The sequence below is a fragment of the Rattus norvegicus genome, chromosome 9 (genome assembly GCF_036323735.1).
Source record: "Rattus norvegicus strain BN/NHsdMcwi chromosome 9, GRCr8, whole genome shotgun sequence".
Taxonomy (NCBI): Eukaryota; Metazoa; Chordata; class Mammalia; order Rodentia; family Muridae; genus Rattus; species Rattus norvegicus.
This window is the reverse complement of record NC_086027.1, coordinates 17,501,382-17,527,731: the sequence shown is the minus strand read 5'-3', so window position 1 is coordinate 17,527,731 and position 26,350 is coordinate 17,501,382. Positions and strand designations below refer to the sequence as shown.

At 41.2% G+C, this 26,350-nt stretch overlaps 1 protein-coding gene across 2 annotated transcripts in view; it reads right to left on the bottom strand.

The window, feature by feature from the left end:
• LOC134480537 (uncharacterized) overlaps positions 1-26,350 on the bottom strand; it is a 45,601-nt gene that overhangs the window by 5,851 nt on the left and 13,400 nt on the right. The window contains exons 1-3 of one of the 2 annotated variants that reach the window (XM_063268070.1): positions 2,319-2,521; positions 1,442-1,601; positions 321-452 (exon numbers count right to left, since the gene is read on the bottom strand). In XM_063268070.1, the coding sequence (XP_063124140.1) occupies positions 321-452; positions 1,442-1,601; positions 2,319-2,448 (422 nt within the window). In that variant the 5' untranslated portion in view covers positions 2,449-2,521. Of the gene's footprint in view, positions 1-320; positions 453-1,441; positions 1,602-2,318; positions 2,522-26,350 lie in introns of those variants that run through there. The other variant, XM_063268071.1, reaches the window with a different exon arrangement.

Sequence of the window (26,350 nt, the reverse complement as noted above, 5' to 3'; positions counted from 1 at the left end):
TGTTTCTCATCGATCACAGATCTTTAAATCTTCTGTCAGAATCCTAGAGATTCAGAGTTGATTGATATTCCCATCACGGTACAAAACTTTCTATCTAGAGGATCCTTAATGGGGAAAATAACAATTGGAGGGTCTTCTATACCCTTCACATGTAGGACAACTGAGTCCAAGAGCTACAAACATAAGAAGCTTGCCAGGAGGCAGACTTCTTGTTAAAAGTCAGACACTACAGAACCAGTGCCCTGACTTTGGTTCAATGTCATACAGGACAGGAGCATTCCCTGCCTAGTGCTGGGTTCTCATCTCTGTCAGCGACTCACCGGTAGGAACTGTTCACTTGTATGAGCTCCTTGTACCTCTCCATGGCCTCACTTATTGAACTGGTCATCATTTGCATAGCCATCATTCTCATCTCATGTTCGGATTGAAGTATTGGCAATTCGACATCCAGCCTGTTGTGGGGCATGGCCCAAGAAAAAAATAACCATCTGAACTCAGGATTTCAGAATTAAGTGAATTGTAAATTAAAAAAACCCAATAAAAAATTGAAATTTAAGAAATGTGGGGGGAGGGAAGAATGTGGCAAACACAAAGACCAGAGCAAAAACACAACAGTGAGACTCCAACAACAATTCTTTCAAGGAAATATTTCTACGCAAATCAGCAAAGAGTTATTTTGAAATATGGACATTTTCTAAGACTGTGGAGATATGGTTCCCCCAAGACCAACTGTACTGCAGTGGCTTGGGTCTAACAGATAGTTGTGATGATATTTCTTTTGTTTTGAAAACAGGGATTCTCAAACCTTGTTTCCTATTGTTCCATGAATTCCCAGAGGGAATAACTACTTTGACAGTGTAGAGGATTTGTAACCCCTCCTTCCCTCAGGAGGGTCCTATCTACCACCTAAGTAAACAGAAGATGCAAAGTGCTCAGTTGATCCATGTGGGCATCCCCACTATCATGACCTACAAACTGTCCATCAGACATATCCTAAGATCCCATGAAACTCCCCAGACTCCCTGACCGAGAGCTTAATACCCACAAACACTTTCACATACTTACATACCAATCAATATACAAACACAAGCAGAATCCCAACTACATGCATGGAGGTGCCATAGAATCAGTGTATAATGAAAACAATTAGAGGAAAAGAGGGATGACGTGCAGGCATTTCATCCCCTCACTTAGAGGCAGCAAGTGTGACCAGGTCCTTCTAGCTGTTGACAGAACCAATGCTAATCCAAGGAGCTCAGGGTCAAGTACAAAAGAGGTTGACCCTAAACACACAGGACCTAGCTTGTCTCACAAGCAAATGCCTTCCAAATCTCCTTAAAATCCAGGATGAGAGGTAAACCTCTCTTGTGCTAAGAGGAAATCTTGGGTTAGCAGAGAGAAAGCACAAGACAGTGAACAGGTTACTGGCCATAATGACTACCTGTGGTCCCAATTATCATAGATATAAAGGTCCAGGATTTGATAAAATTCATCCCTCTCGAATTGACACTTCTGGATTTCAAATTTAAGTTCCTCCAGTTCCTTTAAACACTCCTCTTGCTTACTGATGACATTTTGGGATGATGCCTTCCTACCAAAACCTGTAAATAGATAAACCCAAGTGAATTTGCATATTTGGTGGCCCATGGGCAGAAAAGATCATTCTGAATCCGAAAAGGAGGTGAGGAAGGGGAAATGGTAGAGACTGGGTGAATCCCTTAAAGAGCAGAAAAGCTTTCTTAAAGGTGGATTCTTAAGCTATGTCCCTCTTCCCAACCTCTAATGCCATACACGTGCCACATTCACTATTACAGGACCCCTCACCCTGAATAGTATAACCTGACTGATACATAAACATCTGGGACGTTGTTATCTCATATCAGATGTGTTTCAGTTAATCCTGGAGTTCATACTGCTTAGCACCATCAGGCTCTAATCATGTGTGTTCCACCCAAAGTGTCTGAGAACTCAATTCATTTCTCGGGTTGCATCCTTCCTTGTTCTCACCATCAGAGACTTATGTAAACTACAGTAATCTAGAGGAAGAAATGCTTCAACTCCCAACCATGGATGGTCACATTTTTAATCTCACTGTGCCTCCTCCTGCCATGCATTGACACTCACAATTAAAAAGCTTCCAGAAAAGAAACTGAAGGCTTACCACTTTCTGGCTTTCTCTCAAATTAAAGATCAGGAACTCCTGACTCTTGGTTTGCCTTTGAGAAATCCCAAGTCTCCTGCTTGTAAGGCCTAATCTTAGAAGGCACATCTCAAACATACCTCCTTGAGGATGTTCCCCAACTCTGCCCAGGACTCACCAAGCCTTCCCCAGAATGATTTCCTTCCTTCCAAGGAAGATGAGAGGAGGTCATCTTCCTTCAGCCTTGGTGTGGTCTCTCCTTGATCAACACTTTCCTTCTGAAATAGCCTGAGCGGCTGGCGAAACATGCCTGTTTGTGAACCCAAAGGGAACTGAAGGTATATCCCAAAGGCAGTTGGTGTCACCACAACACTGGTGACATCACAGAAGATTCTAGGGATCTCTTAGATACAATAGATTGTCCAGTGAAGGGCTTACTGATGATGCCACTGGGAAGTTCTATGACCTACCTGCTAACTAGCTCTCCAAAAATTGATCAATTTCTGTGCGGACCCTTTCCTCCAGTCTCTCATACATCACTGGGAATAGCATTTGGCAACCTCTATTGCTAAGCTAGATGTTTCTCTGTGCATCATTAGAACTCAACAGTGCTTTTGCTGGGGAGGGCTGCTTACAACCTGAATGAGAGAACAGATTTTTCTTAGCACCCAAATCTCTAGGGACCAAGGAAGAGGGAGTTTTTTCTTAAAAGTAAATCTACTACTCGAGACAATGCATGTGACACACATTTAGATTCCTAAGGTTTTCCTTTTTATGGAGGCCAATATGTTTCTTCTAGACCTCTGAGTGTATAAAACCTGGAAATATTTGCTTACTGTGCAGTCCTTGACAGTTGACATTGTTTTTATTTACATATCCATGTATTTCACAAAATCAATGGTCTATTATCTTATTTTTTTAGAATAAAAACTCCTTTTTTCTTGAAACATAGGGATCAACTACAGGGCATATATAAAATAATAAATTTCTGTACCTTTTATATATTAAGTTGGACATCCTCCCTTTCTCAAATATAACAAGACAGTGAAATCGGACATCAGCGAGCAAACGTCAACCTGGACCTTGTGTTACCACATTGTAACCACATAGCCATCCCTTTTCCAATATCGTTCTTCCTGAATTTCCAAGTCCAATCCTGAGGATATTTGGGGCTACACGCTGATCTTTTACTCAGAGCAAACATAAAAATCAGGCGGATGGGCAGGGAGTGGAATGGCCTAAGGTTAGGCTAAACCTCAATTTTAATGGGTCCATAAGTTCAGGAGGGAGTCCATTTGGCATTGTCATCTGTGGCTTCTGTGTCCTTATCCTGGGTGTGCTGACTCTGTGATATGATGCCACCTCACCTCACAGATGTCAGGGTGAAAATCATGTATGAGTTTTCTGGGAAGAACTCTGCCTTTTACTACCATCTGGAGTTATACAACATCACTATGCACAGCTCAGAAGAGAGGGGTGGAGATTGTGGAGGCCTTAGAAGTTGAGGATCTTTTCTGATTAAGGCACATATTTTTTCCTATGTAATTTTTCCCTTGCTCTTTCACTAATGATGGTTGACTTCATTCCTGGCCTGAAGTCAACTGGATTCCAAGGTTTGGGATTAGGGAAGCCCCTCTTTTTGAGATGACAGGCCCAGCAAGGGATCCCACTGCATACAGGTTCCTATTCCCAAGGAAGTTGTTGCTGCAGAATCACAGCATGGGGGCAGCAGCACAGGACATCTCCCACCTTTCTCTCCTGCACCTGCAGCACTTTTAATAAGGCTGTTTGTTTGTTTGTTTGCCTTTAATTGGAAATACCTACAAAGCTGGTCAAAATTAATACGTGCCTTAAATTCCAGCACCCACAAAGTATTGTTGTTTTTGCTTTTGTTTTTGTTTTATTTCATTTCATTATTTCTGTAATTGTTGTTAGGATTCTTATTGTTTTCTTTGGTAATTCCATCTAGCTATTCAATTTGTACATAGAATGTAAAGCCATGCTCTGCATGGTCCTGTTATTCATGTTAAGGATTTTTTCTTACCACGAACACCACAGATGCACACAATATTTACTTTCAAATCAGGAAAACAGGCATACAGTAGAGAGCTATGTTGTTTGGTCTCAGGTAACCAGCCAATCAGGAGTGTAGGATGGCTTCCCAATGTTTTGGATCAGGTAAACTTCTGTTATTGAGATGAAAGGCCTCTGCTGAAGCCTCCAGTTGAGTAACAGAGAGCCTGGAAAGACTGAAAGAGTGGTTGTACCTTGAAGGTGAACCCTTCAGTGCCTCTGCAGCCTGAGGCAGAGTTCTACTGGGAACAGAAGAGCACTTGGCCAGAGATCATAGGGGACTGCATTTTGGTTGAGCCCTGAGACCTGGATGAGCAGAGGCCTCCATAGTCCTGATAAAGGGAAGCAGAGCCACATAGATGTGAGGGAACAATGGATCTTTGATCTGCCTGTTCTCTGCTACATTAATCTTTGCTGTATACATAGTATATGTAAATGACTGTAGATGTTAAAGCATGTGCAAGTGTAAACAGAGTAGAGTTAGTTCAGCAATACATTATGTCCCATTTTGTTAAAGATCTTTATTTTATTTCTATTTATATTTTTTTCTTTTTCTTGACTACTGATACCTGATTACTCTCCCACAATCCTTCCCCAATTCTCCTGGCACAGTCTTCTCTGAGTGTATGAGGGCCAACTGTCTCAGTACCTCCCTTCTTTTACCAAAGCCTTTCCTGGTGGCATTCGTGAGGATGCTGGTTTTGAATGCCTTGGACTTGGCTTTCTTCATGCTCCAGTTCGCTGGTTTGGGAAGTTGGTGAAGAACTGTCTGTGAACTTGGTACTTCATCCAGATGGTACACAAGAGGCAATGGTTTTGTCAATGGGTCCATAAGTTCAGGAGGGTGTCCATTTGGCATTGTGATATGTGGATTCTGTCTTCTTATCCTAGGTGTTATAATTCCACCTGAATGTGTGCTATAATGCCACCCAACCTCACAGATGTAAGAGTGAAAATAATGTTTGACCTTTCTGGGAAGAACTCTGCCTTTTACTACCATCTGGAGTTATACATCACTATGCAAAGCTCAGAAGAGAGGGGTGCAGATGTGCGGGCCTTAGAAGTTGAGGATCTTTTCTACTGATTAAGCCACTTCTTTTTCCTATGTAATTTTTCCCTTGCTGTTTTTTACTAATGGTGGCTGACTTCTTTCCTAGCCTGAGGTAAACTGGAGTCCAATCTTTTGGATTACCGAACCTTCTAATTTTGAGATGACAGGCCCACCAAGGGTCCTACTGCATACAGAAGGTATGAGTAAGTCTCAGGGGCTGGAGTAAGTTAAAAACGTCTGTGACAACAAAGAACTGATTAAGAAAACAAGAGACCAACTGCTCATCAAGATCACAGTTGTATGATAGTAAGAAAATGTGAATAGGCATCAGGTGAGAAGATAAATTAATTAGGAGGTCATAGGCCTAGAAGGTTTATCCTTTGCTCTCAGTGGAGCTGCCATTCTTTCTGCCATTCCTCGCCCTCTGCCACAGGACCAGAGACTTCCCGAAACAACTGGCTGGCCTTGCCAAAGACCTGGCAGGGTCTCCCTGTAGAATAAGACACTTAGAGTCCTTGAGGACTCACCAAGAGGTCTCCTCCACACAGGTTCCTTGTTGTCAAAGGGAAATGTTCCTGCAGAATCCTGCCATGGCAGCAGGAATTTCAACCTGGCTGCTCTTGGTCCAGCTCACTGGGTGCAGGCCTGAGGCCCAGGGGTATCTGGGGAAAGAAGCAGCACGCACTACCTCACAGCTCTCTCTTTGTTGGATGCAACTGCTAGGACTGTGATAGGATTTTTGTTTCTTGTGTGTTTATTAGAAATACCTACAAAGCTGATTAAAGTTGCAACATGCCTTCATACCCAGAGTGCAGAATGTTTTTACATTGTTGTTGTTCCTGTTTTATGTTTGGATTTTGTTTTTTCATCCCCTCAGGAAATTTCCCTGTGCTTAGAATGTTAAGCACATGCTCCGGAGGGATCGATTATTCAAGTTCGGCAAATCTTTTGTTCTCACCATCACTCCACAGATGATGCCATTACTTACTTTGAAATAAGAAAACAGTCATAGAGAAGTAAATTAACCTGTAAGCTATCACAGAAGAAACACATCACGATTGTGGAATGGCACCCCAGTATTTTGTATTTCCTAAGTTATTTTTATTTTAAACTTTTTTATTGGATTTTTTTGGGTACATTTCATCTTTTTTAAATCCTTAAAGGTATCTTTTATTCCTCTCCTCCCATTTACAAGGTGGAATTTCACCTGTGATTGTTAGTCCAGATAGTTTGGTCAATGGCTTAGATATCACCCTGGCCTAGTTTCCTTGGCATAAGCTGAGTTAGAAGCAGACTCAAAGGTTCAGGACCAACAAATAATGAATTCCACTACATCTGGATCCCCAGCCTCACAGCCAGGAAGGGACTGTATTTCCATTCACTATTTAAAAAAAAGATGCAGTTCATTAACATGTAAAAAATTTCTCAAGTATATTAAAGTGTTTACCATGGTCATACAGTTTTTCAAATACCTGTCATTCATCTTTTTCCAAAACCTAAAATATCTTTCTTATTCACATTTTTTTGATTATTTTTTGGTATTAGTATCATTTTTTTAAATTTCAGGTTTTTAATAGATATATATGTTTTATTCAAATTTTATTCCCTTTCCCAGCTTTTGGTCCATAAGCCCCCCTGCCGTGCCCTCTCCCGTATGTATGGTCCCCCAATCCACGCCACTTAGAAACCCCTTCCCTGCACCCAGGGTCCAACCTTGTTAAGAAAAAGGGCTTCCCCTTCCACAGGTGCCCCAACAAGGCTATTCTCTCCTACATATGCAGTTGGACCCCTGGGTCAGTCCACGTATAGTCTTTTGCTAGTGGTTTATTTGGTTGGCATTGCTGTTCTTATGGGGTTGCAAGCCCTTCAGCTCTTTGAATCCTTCTTCTAATTCCAATAAAGGGCGTCCTGTTCTCAGTTCATTAGTTTACTGCTAGCAATGACCTCTTTATTTGACATGCTCTGGATGTGTCTCTCAGGGGAGATGCAAATTTGGTCCCTTTCAGTAAGCACATTTAGCTTCATCAATCTTACCTAGTTTTGGTGGCTGTATATATATGGGCCACATGTGGGGCAGGCTCTGAATGGCTGTTCCTTTGGTCTCTGCTTTAGATTTGGCCTCCATATCCCCTCCTATGGATATTTTTGTTCCCCATTTTAAGAAGGAGTGGGAGCATCTGCACTTTGGTCATCCTTCTTCTTGAGTTTCCTGAGATCTGTAGATTGCATCTTGGGTAATTTGAGGTTTTGGTCAATATCCACTTATCAATGAGTGCATATTGTCAATGAGGGGTGCTGAGTACCTGGAAGAGAATGAGGGACAAGAGATGTGAAGAAGGACTCCAAGACAAGAGTCTGATCAAGGCGACAATTTTATTTTTCCCCAAGGCTGAATTTGTACCATAAAATGGATAACAGAGAGAGGAGAGAAGTAAGAAACATTTACCCACGCCAAGGACACAATATTCATGTGGTCAGGGAATCGGCTGATGTTGACAGGTTGTCAGAAAGGTCACAGGTTTGTCATATCTATTAGTCAGCAGGATGTTGGTTTTTCAGAAAGGTTACAGGTCATGACATTGGGTATATTAATGTCAGACGTTATCATATGATTATTCATCTTGACCACCACATTTGTATTAGTCTTCTGCATCTGGCTGGCGATTTTCCATGAACCCAGTCATACTTAATGCTAACCATAATAATAACATCAATAATGGAGGGCTTCAAGGCCATCGCTACCAACACCGTACCAAGTGTGTTTTTCTGTGATTGGATTACCTCACTGTGGATGATATTTTCTAGTTCTTTCCATTTGCCTATGAATTGAACGTAATCATTGTTTTTGATAGCTGAGTGGTAGTCCATTGTGTAGATGTACCACATTTTTCGAATAAATTCCTCTGCTGAAGGGCATCTGGGTTCATTCCAGCTTCTGGCTATTATGAATAAGCCTGCTATGAACATAGTGGATCATATGTGTTATTGTATGTTGGAGCATCTTTTGAGTATATGCCCAGGACTGGTATACCTGTGTGCTCAGGTAGTGGAATTTCCAATTTTCCAGGAACGTTCAGACTGATTTCCAGAGTTCTTGTACCAGTTTGCAATCCCAGCAACAATGGACGAGTGTTCCTCTTTCTCCACATCCTCACCAGCATCTGTTGTCACCTGATTTTTTGATCTTAGACATCCTGACTGGTGTGAGGTGGATTCTTAGGGTTGCTTTGATTTGCATTTCCCTGATGACTAAGGATATTGAGCATTTCTTTAGGTGCTTTTCAGCTATTCTATATTCCTCAGCTGAGAATGTTTTCTTTAGCTCCAAACCCCATTTATTAACAGGGGTGTTTGGCTCTCTGTACTCTAACTTCTTCTGTTTTGTGTATACTTTGGATATAAGCCCTCCATCAGATGCAGGATTGGTAAAGATTTTTTCCCAATCTGTGGGTTGCCTTTTTGCCCTAATGACACTGTCCTTTGCCTTACAGAAGTTTTTCAGTTTTATGAGGTCCCATTTGTCGATTCTTGATCTTAAAGCATAAGCCATTGGTATTTTGTTCAGGAAATTTTCCTTAGTGCTCATGTCTTCGAGACTCTTCCCTACTTTTTATCCATTACTTTTAGTGTATCTGGTTTGATGTGGAGGTCCTTGATCCACTTGGATTTAAGCTTTGTACAGGGTAATAAGAATGGGTCAATTTGCATTCTTTTACATGTTGACCTCCAGTTGAATCAGCACCATTTGTTAAAAATACTATCTTTCTTCCATTGGATGTTTTACCTCCTTTGTCAAAGATCAAATGACCATAGGTGTGTGGGTTCTTTTCTGTGTCTTCAATTATGTTCCACTGAGCTGCCTGTCTGTATGCCAATACCATACAAACTATTGCTCTGTAATACTGCTTGAGGTCAGAGATGGTGATTCCCCCAGAAGGTCTTTTATTGTTGAGTATAGTTTTGCTATCCTGGGTTTTATGTTCTACCAAATGACGGCAAATTGCACTTTCTACCTTTATAAAGAATTGAGTAGGAATATTGTTGGTGATGGCATTGAATCTGTAGATTGCCTTTGGCAAAATGGTCATTTTTTTACCATATTCATTCTGCCAATCTATGAGCATGGGAGATCTTTCCATCTTCTGAGACCTTCTTCAATTTCTTCAGAGATTTGAAGTTCTTGTCATACAGATTTTTTACTTGCTTGGTTCAAGTAACAGCAAGTTATTTTATATTATTTGGGACTATTGTGAAGGGTGCCATTTCCCTAATTTCTTTCTCAGCCTGTTTACCCTTTGAGTAGAGGAAGGCTACTGAATTGTTTGGGTTAATTTTATACTCGGACAGTTTGCTGAAGTTGTTGATCAGGTTAAGTAGTTCTCTGGTAGAATTTTGGTGTTGCTTAAGTAGACTATCATATCATCTTCAAATATCAGTGTTTTTACTTCATCCCTTCTAATTTTTTCCCTTTGACCTACTTTCATTGTTTGATTGCTATGGCTAGGACGTTAAGTACCATATTGTACTTAAGTAGGGAAAGAGTGGGCAGCCTTGTCTAGTCCCTGGTTTTAGTGGGATTCCTTCAATACTCTAAGTTTAGTTTGATGTTAGGTACAGGTTTGATGTATTTTGCATTTTCCTATATTTAGATTCAGGCCTTCAATTCCTGATCTTTCCAGGACTTTATTAATGAAAGGGTAATGAATTTTGTCAAATGATTTCTCAGCATCTAATGAAATGATCATGTGGTTTTGACTTTGTTTATATGATGAATTTCGTTGATGGACTTCCGTATATTAAATCATCCCTGCATCCTTGCCATGAGGCCTACTTGACCATGATGGATGATTGTTTGGATGTGTTCTTGGATTCAGTTTGCAAGAATTTTATTGAGCATTTTGATCAATATTCATAAATAAAATAGGTCTGAATTTCCTATCTTTGTTGTATCTTTGTGTGGTTTCGGTATAAGAGTAATTGTGGCTTCATAGAAGGAGTTTGGTAGTGCTCTGTCTGTTTCTATTTTGCGGAATAGTTTGGACAGTATTGGTATGAAGTCTTCTATGAAGGTCTGATAGAATTCTGCACTAAATCCATCTGGTCCTGTGATCTTTTTGGATGGGAGATGTTTATTAGCAGTTTCTATGTCTTTATGAGTTATGGGGTTGTTTCGATGGTTTATTTGTTCCTGATTTAACTGTGGTACCTGGTATCTGTATAGAAAATTGTCCATTTCCTCCACATTTTCCAGTTTTGTTGAATATATGTTTTTGTAGTAGGATCTGATGATCTTCTTAATTTCTTCAGATTTTGTTGTTATGTCTCCCTTTTATTTCTGATTTTATTAATTTGGATATACTCTCTGTGACCTCTGGTTAATATGGCTAAGCGTTTATGTAACTTGTTGATTTTCTCAAAGAACCAGCTCCTGGGTTTGCTGATTCTTTTGATACTCGGTTTTGTTTCTTCTTGTTTGATTTCAGCCCTGAGTTTGATTATTTCCTGCCTTCTACTCCTCTAGGGTTTATTTAATTTTTTCTAGAGCTTTTAGGTGTGCTGTCAAGCTGCTGACATATGCTCTCTCTTGTTTCTTTTTGCAGGCATACAGAGCTATGAGTTTTCCTCTTAGCGCTGCTTTTATTGTGTCCCATAAGTTTGGGTATGTTGTATCTTCATTTTCATTAAATTCTAAGAAGTCTTTAATTTCTTTCTTATGTCTCCAATGACCAAGTTGTCATTGACTTCAACTTCCATGTATATGTGGGCTTTCTGTCCTACTTGTCGTTATTGATCAGCAGCCTTAGTCCGTGGTTTTTTGATAGGATGCATGGGATTATTTCTATCTTCCTGTATCTGTTGAGGCCTGTTTTGTGACCAATTATATGGTCAATTTTGTAGAAGGTACAATGGGATGCTGAGAAGAAGGTACATTTTACTGATATCAAAAAGAAAATTCACCACAAATATTTAACCAATGAGAACAGAAATATTGAATAGCTCTGCAAATGGGAATGATAATCATATATACTTGAAAACAACTATTATGGAAACAAAGGACGTACTAGGAGAAAAGATACATCACTAAGAGCTACATAAGCAGCAAAAAAGACACTACATTTCTTGGTTTAAAAGTTAGGTGATACACTTGATCTTTAAAGACAGGCAATGTACTTGATCTTTAAGCCCTTTAACTGTGCCCTGTCCACATAGAAACTGCAGTAGATGACAATCTTTTGTAAGATTTATTTATTTATTTACATGTCAGCCTTGAGGTCCCCTGGCAGGACTGGCCTGGGCTTCTTCCTTGGACACTGCGAGGCTGTAGTCTTGGTTGGAAACCCGGCCACTATCATAGCGCGCCCTCCCTTAGTGCCGCTAAGGCCCCCTTCCCTGGCCGCTTCTTCTGCTTTTTCTTTTCTTTTCTTCTTTCTCTTTTTGTTCGCGATGTGCCGCCTGCGAAGAGCTCGCCTCCAGGAAGGAGGACATCCTGCAGGCAGAATCACCTCTGGGCCCTGCCGGGTTCGGAGAGGGAGAGAGAGGAGTCAGCTTGGGCGGCGGCGCCCCGGTTGCCGGCACCTGCTGATGGAAAACTCGCCCAGGCACACGCGCTGCTGCGGGCGCCAAATATAACGCGGGCGCCTCGTCCCCTCAGGCCCCGCGCTCACCCACGAGCTCCGCGTGCCCTGAGGCCCGGCTCGGGCCTGGTCGAGCTGCGGGGTGGGAAGGACACGTGTGCCCACTCCGTGGCGCAGACAACACGGGGAGGCAGGACACGGGGAGGCGTGTGGTGTGGAGCTACGGGCTCCGCTCAGGCCCGTCAGTTCCCTCTCAGGGCCCGTGGAGGCCGGGGCGGCTTCTTCCTGCCTCCAGGCCCACCTTGACCAACCTGAGGCCATCACAGCTGGAGCTTCCTGGTGCCCCAGGCTGGAGGCTTGGGCATGGTGATTGTGGTTGCCACTCTCCTAGGCCGGCTCAGCAGGGCACAAGCCACCACCTGCTGTCCTCCCCTGAAGGCATCTTGATGGGGCTGAGAGCCCACATCCAGCAGGCAAGCCTCAGGGCACGGGGCCATGGTCTTGGGTCTGCACCTTGTTGCCAGCCCCTCACACATATGGCAGCATCACACATATGGCTCCTTCTACCAACCGCCACTAATCACCATTTGGACATTCCATTACAGTGTTGTCAAGAAGAAAGATTGCAAACAAACACGAAAAGAATGAAATTTAAAATCTATTTTATCAGGTTGGAGAGATGGCTTGGTGGTTAAGAGCACTGCTTCTCCATTGCTCCCAAGTTCAATTCCCAGCAACTACATGGTGACCTACAACTATCTGTAGTGGGATCCAATGCCCTCTTCTGTCTGAAGCTCTCTTCTGACATGCAGGCACACTCGCAAACAGAGTGCTCATGTACATAAATAAATAAATCTTTAAAAATAAAACCTTCTAATCAGTTAATGTATCTACATCTAGAAGCTAGAAAAGGGTCACAGCAATATTAAAAATAACTCAGAAATAGTAAAGGGATGTACGAGAGTCACAAAATTCACTGGGCAAGATGGTGTATACTTGCAATCCCAAGACTCACAAGGCTGAGGTAGGTGGATTGCCTTGATTTCAAGACTAGACTAAAGTGTGAGTCCTTGTACTAGAAAACAGAACAATTGGGGAGGGGATGGAGAGAGAGACAGAGAGACAGAGAGACAGAAGAGACAGAGAGACAGAGAGACAGAGAGGGAGACAGAGACAGAGAGACAGAGAGACAGAGAGGGAGACAGAGACAGAGACAGAGACAGAGAGAGAGAGAGATAGAGAGAGAGAGAGAGCTAGATGTCATTTCCTGCACTGAGGACAAGCTACTGAAGAATGTGAATGTCTCCTATCAAGCACAGAGAGTGCTAATGACAGAATGGGTTTCTTATTAAGATATCATAAACTATAGATGGAAAAGTAAAGAAATGTATAATAAATAAAAGAGAAATCAGACATCGGAAACCTAAATTTAGAAGACTGTATATGTTTAAGTCACAGGGGAGGGAATGGGAAGATGTGGGAGAGAGAATAATCAGAATAAATTATATATGTGTATGAATATGGAAACTAAGAGCAATCAATGAAAAGAGAAAAGAAGGTTTATTTTACGATGAAATTGAGTTCCCATATGACACTATGTAACATTTTGTAAATTGATTATATGAATTATCAGCAATAAAAATCAATTGTTATTAAAGATGTGGTTGTGTTCATATTAATTAGAAATGTTTTAAATTCTTTTTATTTATTTGCTTATTTATTGATTGATTCTTTTAAGATAGGGTTTTCCTATATAGACCAGGTCGACCTCAAAAAACAGATCCACCTGCTTATGCCTTCAGAGTGTTAGGATCAAAAGTGTATACTCACACATGAAAGTTACATTCTTAAAGTTATAAAAAAGAAAGTATAGTTATCAACATGGTAAAATTATTGAACAGTGATCAAGTGAATGGAAATATCAGAAACACATTTAAGGCATTAGGTCACTGTTGTTAAAAGGATCTTAAGCAGCATATATAATTCAAATCATCCAGGAGACACATTTCGAAAAAAAAACAAGAAACTGGGTAAAGATGATTTAAATTTTTTAATCTATTAAAAATTTTAAAGTGCATTCGATATGAAAGTGTAAGTGATATACTTCACATTTTTGCTTATATACCATCTTCAATTTTATGTGCATTCTGCAAATATTGTCCATGTTTATTCAAGCTCTTAATATTTCCCCATGACTGATAACATTCACAGAAATCATATTGAGCAAAATGTATATGTTGACATATAATAGAATTGTATTCTACACAGTATAGCATAGAAATATGTATATATAACTTCCCATATATGTGTGTATATACATATGTAAATGGCTCAAGAAAATGAGTATCACTTTATCATTGTAGTATTATTTTCATCAAAATCCTGAGAACATTTAAATGGCATCAAATACTGACCAGATTGGCAAAAAACAAAAAAAAAAAAAAAAACAAAAAACAAAAAGAAAAAAAAACTCCAAAAAATAAAACTCTTATAAAGAATCTAACAATACTAGCAAAAGATGCAAAAATATTAAAGTCTCAATGAAAAAAAAAGCCCAGATGAAATACTGTATATTTTCTCAACTCTAGGATAATGTATTTTTGTACAACTATCAATAAAAGGCCTGAATTTTGAAGAATTCAAAAGTAGTGCAGTATAATTATGCAGTGGTCAATACTGTTGCATACCATATTACATAACTGCATACACTCTCGTTCTTTTGTTCCGTGGTCTAGCAACGAACTCCGGTAGATTTATGGGGAACTCGGGTAGATTTATCAGGAACCATTGCACTGTAGACTTAAACTGGATTAATTTGGGGATGAGTAAGTCGTATTTTGTTAAAGTTGCTTTAAAAATAAACCGTTGGATATTAGTATGGCAAGTAATTCTCCCTGAAGGAAAAACCAGACACCAAGAACCTAGACCACTTCTGTCCAGGAGAAATTTCTAGATGATAGAAATATTCTATATCTGCTGTGTTTCTGGCTATGGATTTCTGGCTGGCTGTTTGCCTCCTGGTTTGCCTGCTGTGACTAAAGAGGCAGATTTTAGTTCTAAGTTTAGTTCATCTCAAATAGCCATGTGTGACCAGTGGGTGCCATTTGGACAGTGTAGCCACAGAAAACTGAAGCAGTGTAACCAAAGACTCACCTAGGAGTCAGTTGACCTCCTAGAAGGTGACTTGGGAAAACGTTGGCAATGATAGCCTCTTGGGGAGCTCACCTTCACCAAAAACAAACTGTGAATCCTTACTCTTCTGAAATAGTCATAATGCAACTCGTCTCACACCCACCATAACCCTCACCAAAGACACTTGAGAGGGAGCTGAACCCACTGTGTGCTTTAGATTTCAGTGTAGAAAGCACTTCCTTCGAAGTGGAGCAGACTGAGATTGCCAAGTCCTTTGCCTGGCTCCAGGGACTTGGGCCTGACCAGGGATGAGGAGGAAATGAAGAATGACATTGGACACACTTACATGGGGAAGGCTGGGTCCATGAGCTGGAGAAAATGCAGCATCCCAGAAGCTCAGCATGTTTATTATATAGAGTTGGCCAGGAAGCAGGGCTGTTGCACAGGGCAGCAAGGAGGTGGGCATTGCATGCAGATAAACAAGGAGGGGAGGACTATGCATATGTAACTGACAAGGGGCAGATTTAGCTAATCTCAGTAGGAGCAGTCTCTGCAGCTGGCAGTCTTCAGGCTGTAAATATCCAGATGGGGCCAGGGGGAAAGGTAGAGTAGACTTTATCTGCACACACTATCAACACCATCCTGAGAAGGCTTTGTCATGTCTCTGAGCCTCAAGGGGTATGGGGGCCTTTGCCTTTTCCCCATGGATAAATGGCTTTGGGTCCATGGCATGGTCATATCATTTTTACAACACACATCCTCTTAGGGCTGCAGTTCCTCAGGACTTCCTCTGCTCCCACAGTGAGATCTCAAAAGAAAAACAGAAACCAAACAAAGAAAAAATGTGCTCAGTGAACTGGTTAATTCCCTAAACTATACAGATCCAGTGTCCTAAGTCTAGGACTTCCTCAAAAGCTACAGAAAATCCTGTGGACCTAAAATAAGCAAGAAAAAAAAAAAGAAAAAAGGAAAAAAAACAAAACAAAGACCCTTGTCCCCTCCACAAAAAATGAATGGGAGAAAAAATTATTAAAGATTTTCATAGAAAATTGTTTAAGAAAAACACACGGGAATTGTACTTAATAGAATTAGTGTGCTGAGATGTGAGGCCCACTCACAGCATGCAGCATTTGGAAGTCTCAGACAACTTAACAGAAGAGGACTCCTAATTATTCTTTGTGACCACTCTCCACATACTACTCACAGCTTAATACTAACCTTCATAATTGAGTTGGGGATAGTATTCACCATAGCAGATAATTGAAGCATTTGTGCACACAGACACACATACACACACACACACACACACACATGCACATAAAACACACACACTCACACACATACTCACATACATACACACAGACACACACACATGCACACAAAACACACACACACACATACACACACACACAAACATGCACACAAAACACACACACTCACACACACACTCACACACATACACACAGACACACACACATGCACACAAAACACACACACACATTCACAAACATATACACAGACATACACACATGCACACAAAACACACACTCACACACACACTCACACATACACACACATTCACACGTACACACACACAAAACACATACAAAACACAAACAAAACACACACACTCAGGAGCACACACAAGAGAAATGCATATTCTATGAAGTTTCTTGGCATATTTTTATTTGTAAGCCTCAATGCTGGAGTATTCTTGGTTTTGCAAAAAGTGGGGGGAAAAGTGTGGCTTCATTTTCCCCCTTTTGAAATGACAGATATCTGTGTGTTAAACATACTCTGACGGCTGTCCAGGCTGCCTCGGCCTATTTGACAGCATCCAGGTCACCTTGGTCAGGACAGTGGTTGTTCTTCTTATTGGCAACTGGTTTGCATCACAAGAGTTTTTCACGTCCTTACCAATATTAGAAGTTTGGTGACACAAGCAGCTTGACAAACAGTAAAATTATTGTGGTTTTGCCTTTCTGGAGGACATTAAAATTTACATGGTTTGCATATGGCTTTTTTTCTTAGCATTTAGTCCTGCTTTAGCGCTGTTCAAATGTGGCCATGCAGCCAGCATCCCTTTGCTCCAGGCTCTCAGCACCCCATTCCCGTCACTGATCTGATGCATACTTGGTCCCAGAGATGGACAGCAGAGGGACTTGACACACAGCATCCACTCTGCTCCAGTGCTTTGCTTTTTGTAAATTCTTTACAATGGCTATTTCTTGATTTATTATTACTATGAACCTGACTTTTCTTGATATTTTGAGATACGATCTTATTATGCAGCCCAGGCTGGCCTTGATTTCCCAATTCTCTGGCCTTAGCCTTCCACCATTCCTTGATTCTCAATTTGTTATTAGAGATAGTTGTATGGCCCAATTTCCAAATCAAATGTTCTTCTGGCTTTATGACTTTGCCCTTTCCACAGACTTTTATTAATTATGCAAAGTAGATGGTGTTTAATGTTTAAATACTAGATATATGAACATGTCAGTCCTCAAGACAACTCTGTGAATTAACACTCATTATCATCCTCACTGTGCAGATAAGGGAATTGAGTCACACAAAGGTAAAATAACTTCTCCAGGTTGAACATCCAATGGATGTGAGAGTCAAGCTTTCAGTCCAACTACAAAGTAGATTGGCCTATAATGTGTCTGCTGCTGCTGTATATTCAAATGGTAAATTCTGTACCCTAAGGTCTGGTTGCTCCAAGACAAGGAGATCCTCATGTATTCCAGATTTTCTTTCTTTCTTTCTTTCTTTATTTTTTTTTGCCTCCTAAGTTATCCCTGATTGGTTAATAAAATCCGTACAACATGGGCTGGGCAGAAGAGAGGGGACATAGCAAAGTTTCCCTGGGCCTGGGGGCTCAGGAAGGGTCCACAAGAAGAGGGAAAAGACATGGAGGAGAAGGAAGGAGACAGCACCCCATAGGGTAGGTGGATCGTGAGTGTATTACCATGAGGGCCAGCCTGTCAGAACAGGAGTGGCCCAGGCAGAGCATGGCAAGCAATACCTCGGGGTTATGGACAGGGAAGCAGAAAAAATAGCACAGAGGGTTGATGTCTGCCCAGCTCTAGTACTTTAAGGCTTATTCTAAATCTAAAAGTTTTGTGTCTTTTATTTGGGAACTAAATGATCTACGGTGGGGGAGAAACCCCCTAATAATATTTACTGTAGCAATGGCCACTCAATTATTGTGGTATTTTAAATATAACACACATTAAATTTCACAATTCAGATGCTAGGCTTTTTATGTTTCCAATGTGACTGTACACCTGAGGTCATGTCTAGGTATAGAGACAGAACATGGCAGAAATACCTAGAACATTTTAAGGTCATCACACTGACCACATGAAAGCCACAGGCTATACAGACTATGATGGATGAGGAGAAGGCTTAGTGCTCTCTGGAGTCCCCTTCCCTAGTCTTGGGATAAGACTTCCAGTAAGCCAAGACCATATTCCTCTTTCATTTCTCAAGGAGCCAGGGGTAGACCCACATATATGATTCCTTTCCCTGCAGTGTTTTTTTTTTTTCCAAGTGCTGCCCTGTTTGAGGACTTGGCAAAGGTAAGCACCGTCAGAGGAAGGCCAGCATATGAATTCTGTATAACTCTGCTCTGACAGCATGTAGCACAATCCTATCAAGTACTGGAAGCCTTGCTGGAAAGATTAATCAACCTCTAGGATCAAAAGGAAAGAACCCGAGGGGCACATGGCTGTAAATCAAGTCTGAAACCATAGCCCAGTATGGAAGTTCAGCCTTGGATCTTACATCAAACAGCGATAGCATCCAAAAGAAAAACGAAACTGAAATGGCAAGGTGACTGGTAATGACCTCATGGCAAGGATATCTAAGTCATGTGGAAAGATCCCAGTGCAAAGACACATGTCCACGAAGCTTTCACCAAGAATCCCTATTCTGTGTTCTACAACAGTATATATACACACACACACAAAGAATACTCATTTATGGTCAGCTATGGGGATTGATTCTCTGGGAATCTGACTTTGAGATTGACATAGATGTATAAAGGTGTTTGACAAGTGCTCTTGGTGACCATGGCTGTGACAAAGAGGAGTGAAGAGGATGGGGCGGAGAGCACTCTGGCTCTAATGCAGTCACAAGGGTATGCAGGCAGCCCTGTGTGGGGCTCAGGAGCTGGCCTGACCCTCAAGTCTTAGCCTGCACTGGAACAAGCAGGAGGCCCGGCCTTAAAATCCCCATTGGCTAAGGACGAGGTTCATGGTCAGAACCCAGTTACCACATTGTAACCACATAGCCATCCTTTCTCCAATATCATTCTTCCTGAATTTCCAAGTCCTATCATGAGGATATTTGGGGCTCCACTCTGATCTTTTACTCATAGCAAACATAAAAATCAGGTGGATGGGCAGGGAGTGGAATGGCCTAAGGTTAGGCTAAACCTCAATTTTAATGTGTCCATAAGTTCAGGAGGGAGTCCATTGGTATTGTCATCTGTGGCTTCTGTGTCCTTATCCCGGGTGAGCTGACTCTGTGATACAATGCCACCTCACCTCACAGATGTCAGGGTGAAAATCATGTATGACTTTTCTGGGAAGAACTCTGCCTTTTCCTACCATCTGGAGTTATACAACATCTCTATGCACAGCTCAGAAGAGAGGGGTGGAGATTGTGGAGGCCTTAGAAGTTGAGGATCTTTTCTGATTAAGGCACATATTTTTTCCTATGTAATTTTCCCCTTGCTCTTTCCTTAATGATGGTTGTCTTCATTCCTGGCCTGAAGTAAACTGGATTCCAAGGTTTTGGATTAGGGAAGTCCCTATTTTTGAGATGACAGGCCCAGCAAGGGATCCCACTGCATACAGGTTCCTATTCCCAAGGAAGTTGTTGCTGCAGAATCACAGCCTGGGGGCAGCAGCACAGGATATCTCCCAGCTTTCTCTCCTGCACCTGCTGCAACTGTAATAAGGCTGTTTGTTTGTTTGTTTGTTTGTTTGCTTTTTATTGGAAATACCTAAAAGCTGGTCAGAGTTAATACATGCCTTTAATACCAGCACCCACAAGGTATTTTTGTTTTTGCTTTTGTTTTTGTTTTATTTCATTTCATAATTTCTGTAATTGTTGTTAGGATTCTTATTGTTTTCTTTGGTAATTCCGTCTAGCTATTCACTCTGTACCTAGAATGTGAAGGCCATGCTCTGCATGGTCCTGTTATTCATGTTAAGGATTTTATTCTTACCACCAATGCCACAGATGAACACAATATTTACTTTCAAATCAGGGAAACAGGCATAAAGAGGAGAGCTATGTAGTTTGGTCTCAGGTAAGCAGGCAATCAGGAGTGTAGGATGTCTTCCCAATGTTTTGGATTAGGTAAGCTTCTGTTATTGAGATGAAAGGCCTCTGCTGAAACCTTCAGTTGAGTAACAGAGAGCCTGTAAAGACTGAAAGAGTGGTTGCACCTTGAAGGTGAAGGCTGGCCCTTCAGTGCCTCTGCAGCCTGATGCAGAGTAATTTTAGGAACACAAGAGCACTTGGCCAGAGATCATGGGGACTGCATTTTGCTTGAGCCCTGAGACCTGGATGAGAGGAGGCCTCCACAGTCCTGATAAAGGGAAGCAGAGTCACATAGATGCGAGGGAACAATGGATCTGTGATCTGCATGTTATCCACTTCATTTGTCTTTGCTGTGTACATAGTATATGTAAACGACAAGGGCATCCTACTTTATCACATCTAGTCTCTCTAGATGTTAAAGCAAGTGCAAGTGTAAACACAGTAGAGTTAGTTCAGCAATACATTGTGTCCCATTTTGTTAAAGACCTTTATTTTATTTCTATTTATATATTTTTTCTTTTTCACTTTACGTTCTGCTCACTGACTACTGATACTTAATTACTCTCTCCCACAATCCTTCCCCAATTCTCCTGGCACAGTCTTCTCTGAGTGTATGAGGGCCAACTGTCTCAGTACCTCCCTTCTTTTACCAAAGCCTTTCCTGGGGGCATTGGTGAGGATGCTGGTTTTGAATGCCTTGGACTTGGCTTTCTTCGTGCTCCAGTTTGCTGGCTTTGAGAAGTTTGTGAAGAACTGTCTGTGAACTTGGTACTTCCTCCAGATGGTACACAAGAGGCAGTGGTTTTGTTAGTATTTTTGAGAGTATATTTCAATCAAACCTCTCCTACTAATATCCTAACAATGACAAAGGTAATGGGAGGCTACACATCTATTTCATTAGTTTTCAGTTCTTCTCAGACCAGCAGTGTAGAAGCCCACAAAGCTGGCAAAGTGAAGTGAGGTCACGCAGGGGTCCTAAGAGCACAGTCCTACTTTCTTAGAGTAACTCCTAGGGACTTACCATATCCATACACCCATAGCTCCATATGTACTGGACCCCAATGAAGTGCTCAACATTCATTGCTTTTGTCGCTCAGTTTGCCACAAATGGTAGAAATCTGAAAAGTTCAGCAAATTTGAAGGTGTGAATAACTCCCAGTGACTGGAGTAAGCTCAAACAGTCTGTGACAACGAAGAAATGATTAAGTATCCAAGAGAGAAGACCCTCACCAGGATCGTAGTCCTATTCCAGTAAGAAAATTTAATAATGAGGCTTCAGGTGAAAAGATAAATTAGGAGGTCTAGGCCAAATATTTTATCCTCTGCCCTCAGGGTTGCAGCCATTCTGTCAGACTTTCCTGACCTCGGTCACAGGATCAGAGTTCTCACCTGGAAGCAGGAATATCTGGAAGGCACATAATACATATCCACAGACGACTCTTTGGGTACAAACTGACAGGCAACTTCAAGGCTTAAAGTTATTCTCTCTCTCTCTCTCTCTCTCTCTCTCTCTCTCTCTCTCTCTCTCTCTCAGCTTGAGGCTGCACACACTCTGCATTCTTTTGTGCACTCTGCCTTTTTTATTGCAGTTTTCTTTTCTCAAACTCCCACAATCATGCACATGTCTGTTCATTACCCTTTCCTTCTCACACACACTCTTCATACACACCTCATACATATCTCACACACACCACATGCACACTCCTTTCAAGCACACACACAATCTTCATACACACCTCACATTCTCTCCTCACTCATTTTCAAATTCTCCTCTTATGCTCTCTCCCTGGCTCTCATATTTGTTCTTACATTTGCTCTGTGATTTACTCTCTCATTCACTCCCTCATGCACTCTCTCATTTACTCTTCACATGTTCTGTAGTTATTAATAATCCAAAAGCAGGTAGAAAAAAGAGCTTTTATAATCATTGCCAAATCAAATGCAAAGAATGACTACATCCCACCAAGAACTAAGAATTACAACTGTTCCCCAAAGTTTCAGGCTTGCCCTATACCCAGGCCTGTGGCCAATATAATAATAATAATTGTAAACTTATCATTATTTACACTTTAACCATTTACTTTTATACTTCAGAGTCCAGAGCTCCGAGATCAGCTAATTGCATTTTCCTGCGACACTCTAATGATAAATGACATAGGCAAAACTGCCAGGCAGTGACCAGAAAGAATCAAGGTAACCCTTAGCACACTAATTCCACTAGCGTTCTGTTCCTTGCACACAATGACTCTCATAAGGGTTCCAGTAGTTAGACTTAGTTTACTAGTATATTATTTTATATATTCTATACTTCCTTAACCAGTCTATAATATTATGTAAAACTTACTTCCTAACTTCAATAACTTTTTCCTTTCTTAGGGTCCCAATGTTGGCTCTAATTCATTTTCTCTTATTTTCTTCAAGCTGTCTTTGCAAGTAAAACCCTAATCTAGAACTACAATTCTGCAGTTATTACATTTTTTCCAAGATGAGAATACACAGTATCTACCTGGGCCACTAGGGCTGTGCTGTGCTGTGCCCCTATGCATCAATTTCCAATTGTCTAAGAATCATAACATCAAGGAACATCTAGTTTCACAGAATTCACCAGAGCAGAAGGAGAAAGAAGTAGGAAAGTCAGATACAATACAATAATTGTGCACACCAAGGCCAACTGATAGGCAGTCACACACAAATGAAATCTATACAGCCGTTGTCGAGGGGTAAGGTTTGGAGAAATGGAAACAACCAGTTTTTACAAAAAGCTACTGCGGGCTACTGAGATGTCTCCATAGTATGTTGTCCCCAGCATTCGCCAAAACTCAGACAACAAAGGGAGGTCAAAAGGATACAGATTGGAAAGGAAGAAGTCAAAATATCACTGTTGCAGAGGATAGGGTAGTATACATGGTATACCCCAAAAGTTACAACAGAGAACTCCTAAGCCTGATAAACAACTTCAGCAAAGTGGTTGAGTATAAAATTAACTCAAACAAATCAGTAGCCTTCCTCTACACAAAAGACAAACAAGCTGAGAAAGAAATTAGGGAAATGACACCTTTCATAGTAGTCCCAAATCATATAAAAATACCTCAGTGTGACTTTTATCAAACAAGTGAAAGATCTGTGTGACAAGAACTGCATGATATGAAGAAAGAAATTGAAGAAGATCTCAGAAAATGGAAAGATCTCCCATGTTCATGGCTTGGCAGTATGAAGATAGTAAAAATGGCCATTTTCCCAAAGTGACCTACAGTTGCAATGCAATTTCCATCAAAATTCGATTCCAATTCTTCATAGGGTTAGACAGAACAATTTGCAAACTCATTTGGAATAACAAGTAACGCAAGATAGCTAAATCTATCCTCAATAAAAGGACTTCCCTGGAAATCACCATCCCTGAACTCAAGCAGTTTACAGAGCATTAGTGATAAAACTGTATGGTATTGGTACAGAGACAGGAAGATAGACCAGTGGAATAGAACTGCAGACCCAGAAATGAACCAGCACACCTATGGGCACTTGATTTTTGACAAAGGAGACAAAAGCATCCAGTGGAAAAAGGATAGCATTTTTAGCAAAGGGTGCTGGTTCAAATGGAGGTCAGCATATGGAGGAGTACAAATCATCCCCTTCTTATTGCCCTGTGTAAAGCTAAAGTCCAGGTGGATCAAGGACCTCTACATCAAACCAGATCACTCAAACTAATAGAAGCAAAAGCAGGAAAGAATCTTGAACACATGGACACTGGAAAAAATTTCCTGAACAAAACACGAATGGCTTATGCTCTAAGATCAAGAATAGACAAATGGGACCTCATAAAGCTACAAAGCTTCTGTAAGACAAAGGACACTGTGGTTAGGACAAAACAGCAAACAACAGATTGGGAAAAGACCTTTACTAATCCTACAACTGATAGAGGGCTAATATCCAACATATATAAAGAACTCATGAAGTTGGACTGCAGGGAGACTAATAACCCTATTAAAAATTGCAGTTCAGAGCTAAACAAAGAATTCATAGCTGAGGAATATGGAGTGGCTGAGAAGCACCAAAAGAAATGTTCAACATCTTTAGTTATAAGTGAAATGCAAATCAAAACAACCCTGAGATTCCACCTCACACCAGTCTGAATGGCTAAGATAAAATACTCAGGCGACAGAAGATGCTTGCACGGATGTCAGAAAGAGGAACATTCCTCCATTTTTGGTGAGATTGCAGACTGGTACAACCATTCTGGATATCAGTCTGGAGGTTCCTCAGAAAATTAGACATTGCACTAGCTGAGGACCCAGCTATACCTCTCTTGCACATATACCCAAAAGATGCTCCAACATACAACAGGGCACATGCTCCACCATGTTCATAGCAGCCTTATTTATAATAGTCAGAAAATTAAAAGATCCCAGATGCCCATCAACAGAGGAATGGAAACAGAAAGTGTGGTACATCTACACAATAGAATACTACAGAGATATCAAAAACAATGACTTCATGAAATTCATAGGCAAAGAGAATGAACCAGAAAATATCATCCTGAGTGAGTTAACCCAATGACAGAAATACACACATGGTATGCACTCATTGATAAGTGGATATTAGCCCAAATGCTCAAATTCTCCAAGATTCACAGACCAAATGAAATTCAGGAAGGATGACCAAAATGCTGGTTCTTCACTCCTTCCTTTAAAAGAGAAGAAGAATCCCTATTGAAGGGATAGGGATGCAACGTTTAAAACAGAGCCTAGAGAAATGGCCATTCAGAGTCTACCCCATATGTGACCTATACACATACAGCCTTCAAACTAGATAAGGTGGATGAAGCTAAGAGGTGCAGGCTGACAGGAACTGGATATAGATGTCTCCTGAGAGGCACAGCCAGAGCATGTCAAATACAGTGGCGAATGCTAGCAGCAAACCATTGAACTGAGAACAGGACCTCAGTTGGAGGAATTACAGAAAGATTGAAAGAGTTGAAGGGACTTGCAACCCCATAAGAACAACCATGCCTGCCAAGCAGAGTTCCCAGAGACTAAACCACTACCCAACCACTATACAGGGACTGTGCCATGGCCTCATCTGCATGTGTATCAGAGTATGGTCTTCTTGGGCACAAATGGAATGAGCAGCCCTTGGTCCTGCCTAGGCTGGGAAAGTGGATGGCTGGTGAAGGGAATACTTTTATAGCAGAGGAGGAGGGCGATGGTATAAGGACTTATTTCTTGGAAAAAGGAAAGAATAATATTTGAATTCAAAAAGAAAGATATCCAATTAAAATTCAACAACAAAATGGTGTTTAGAGCTTCGAATCAAAAAAAGCCACAGTCAGGAAACAGAGAATTGTATGCCTCTGGTTTTCTTCAAATATGCTCAGGGCCCAGGTAGGTTCTGGGCCCAGGCTGAACCAAGCAGGTTCCTGCCACTGACTGCTCCTCTATTCCTGTTTCCAGAGGCATCATGCAGATTAATACTGGGCCAGAGATGTGGGCAGAGCTGGGCAGAAGTGGCTTTCTGTTGTGGTCTCAGGATTATCTGCATTCCTGGGTGTTCAGCACTCCCCACCATGGGATTTGGGTGCAGGCTTCCCGATTGCTTTAAACTCCCTTATGCCACGTTTATATGTCCTGGGAGATATTACAGAGAAATTAATTTTTATCCCATTAATTTGTTCAACACTCTCATCCACAGAGTATAATTAAGAGGTAACTATATATTTGACAGCAAGCATACACAGTGGGTAATATATGCAATATGAAGTTGAAATTCATAGAGTTTGGAACACAGTGAACAGTGACTGCATAATTGCCTTTGAATTTCAGTCTGACTGGGAAGTGATTTTGATGCCCAGTCCCCATGAGAATGCAGAGATCCATCCCTCCCTGATAGCTGTGGGACTTCAGATGTTGACACTAGTGATCAATAAAGAAGGTTCTTAAGAGTGAAGAGTTTGCCAAAGACCATCTGGAACCCTGGTGCACTGAAGCTCCCGGAAGGGGCGGCACAGGTCTTCCTGGTTGCTGCCGCTGCAGAGAGCCCCTGGGCAGCACC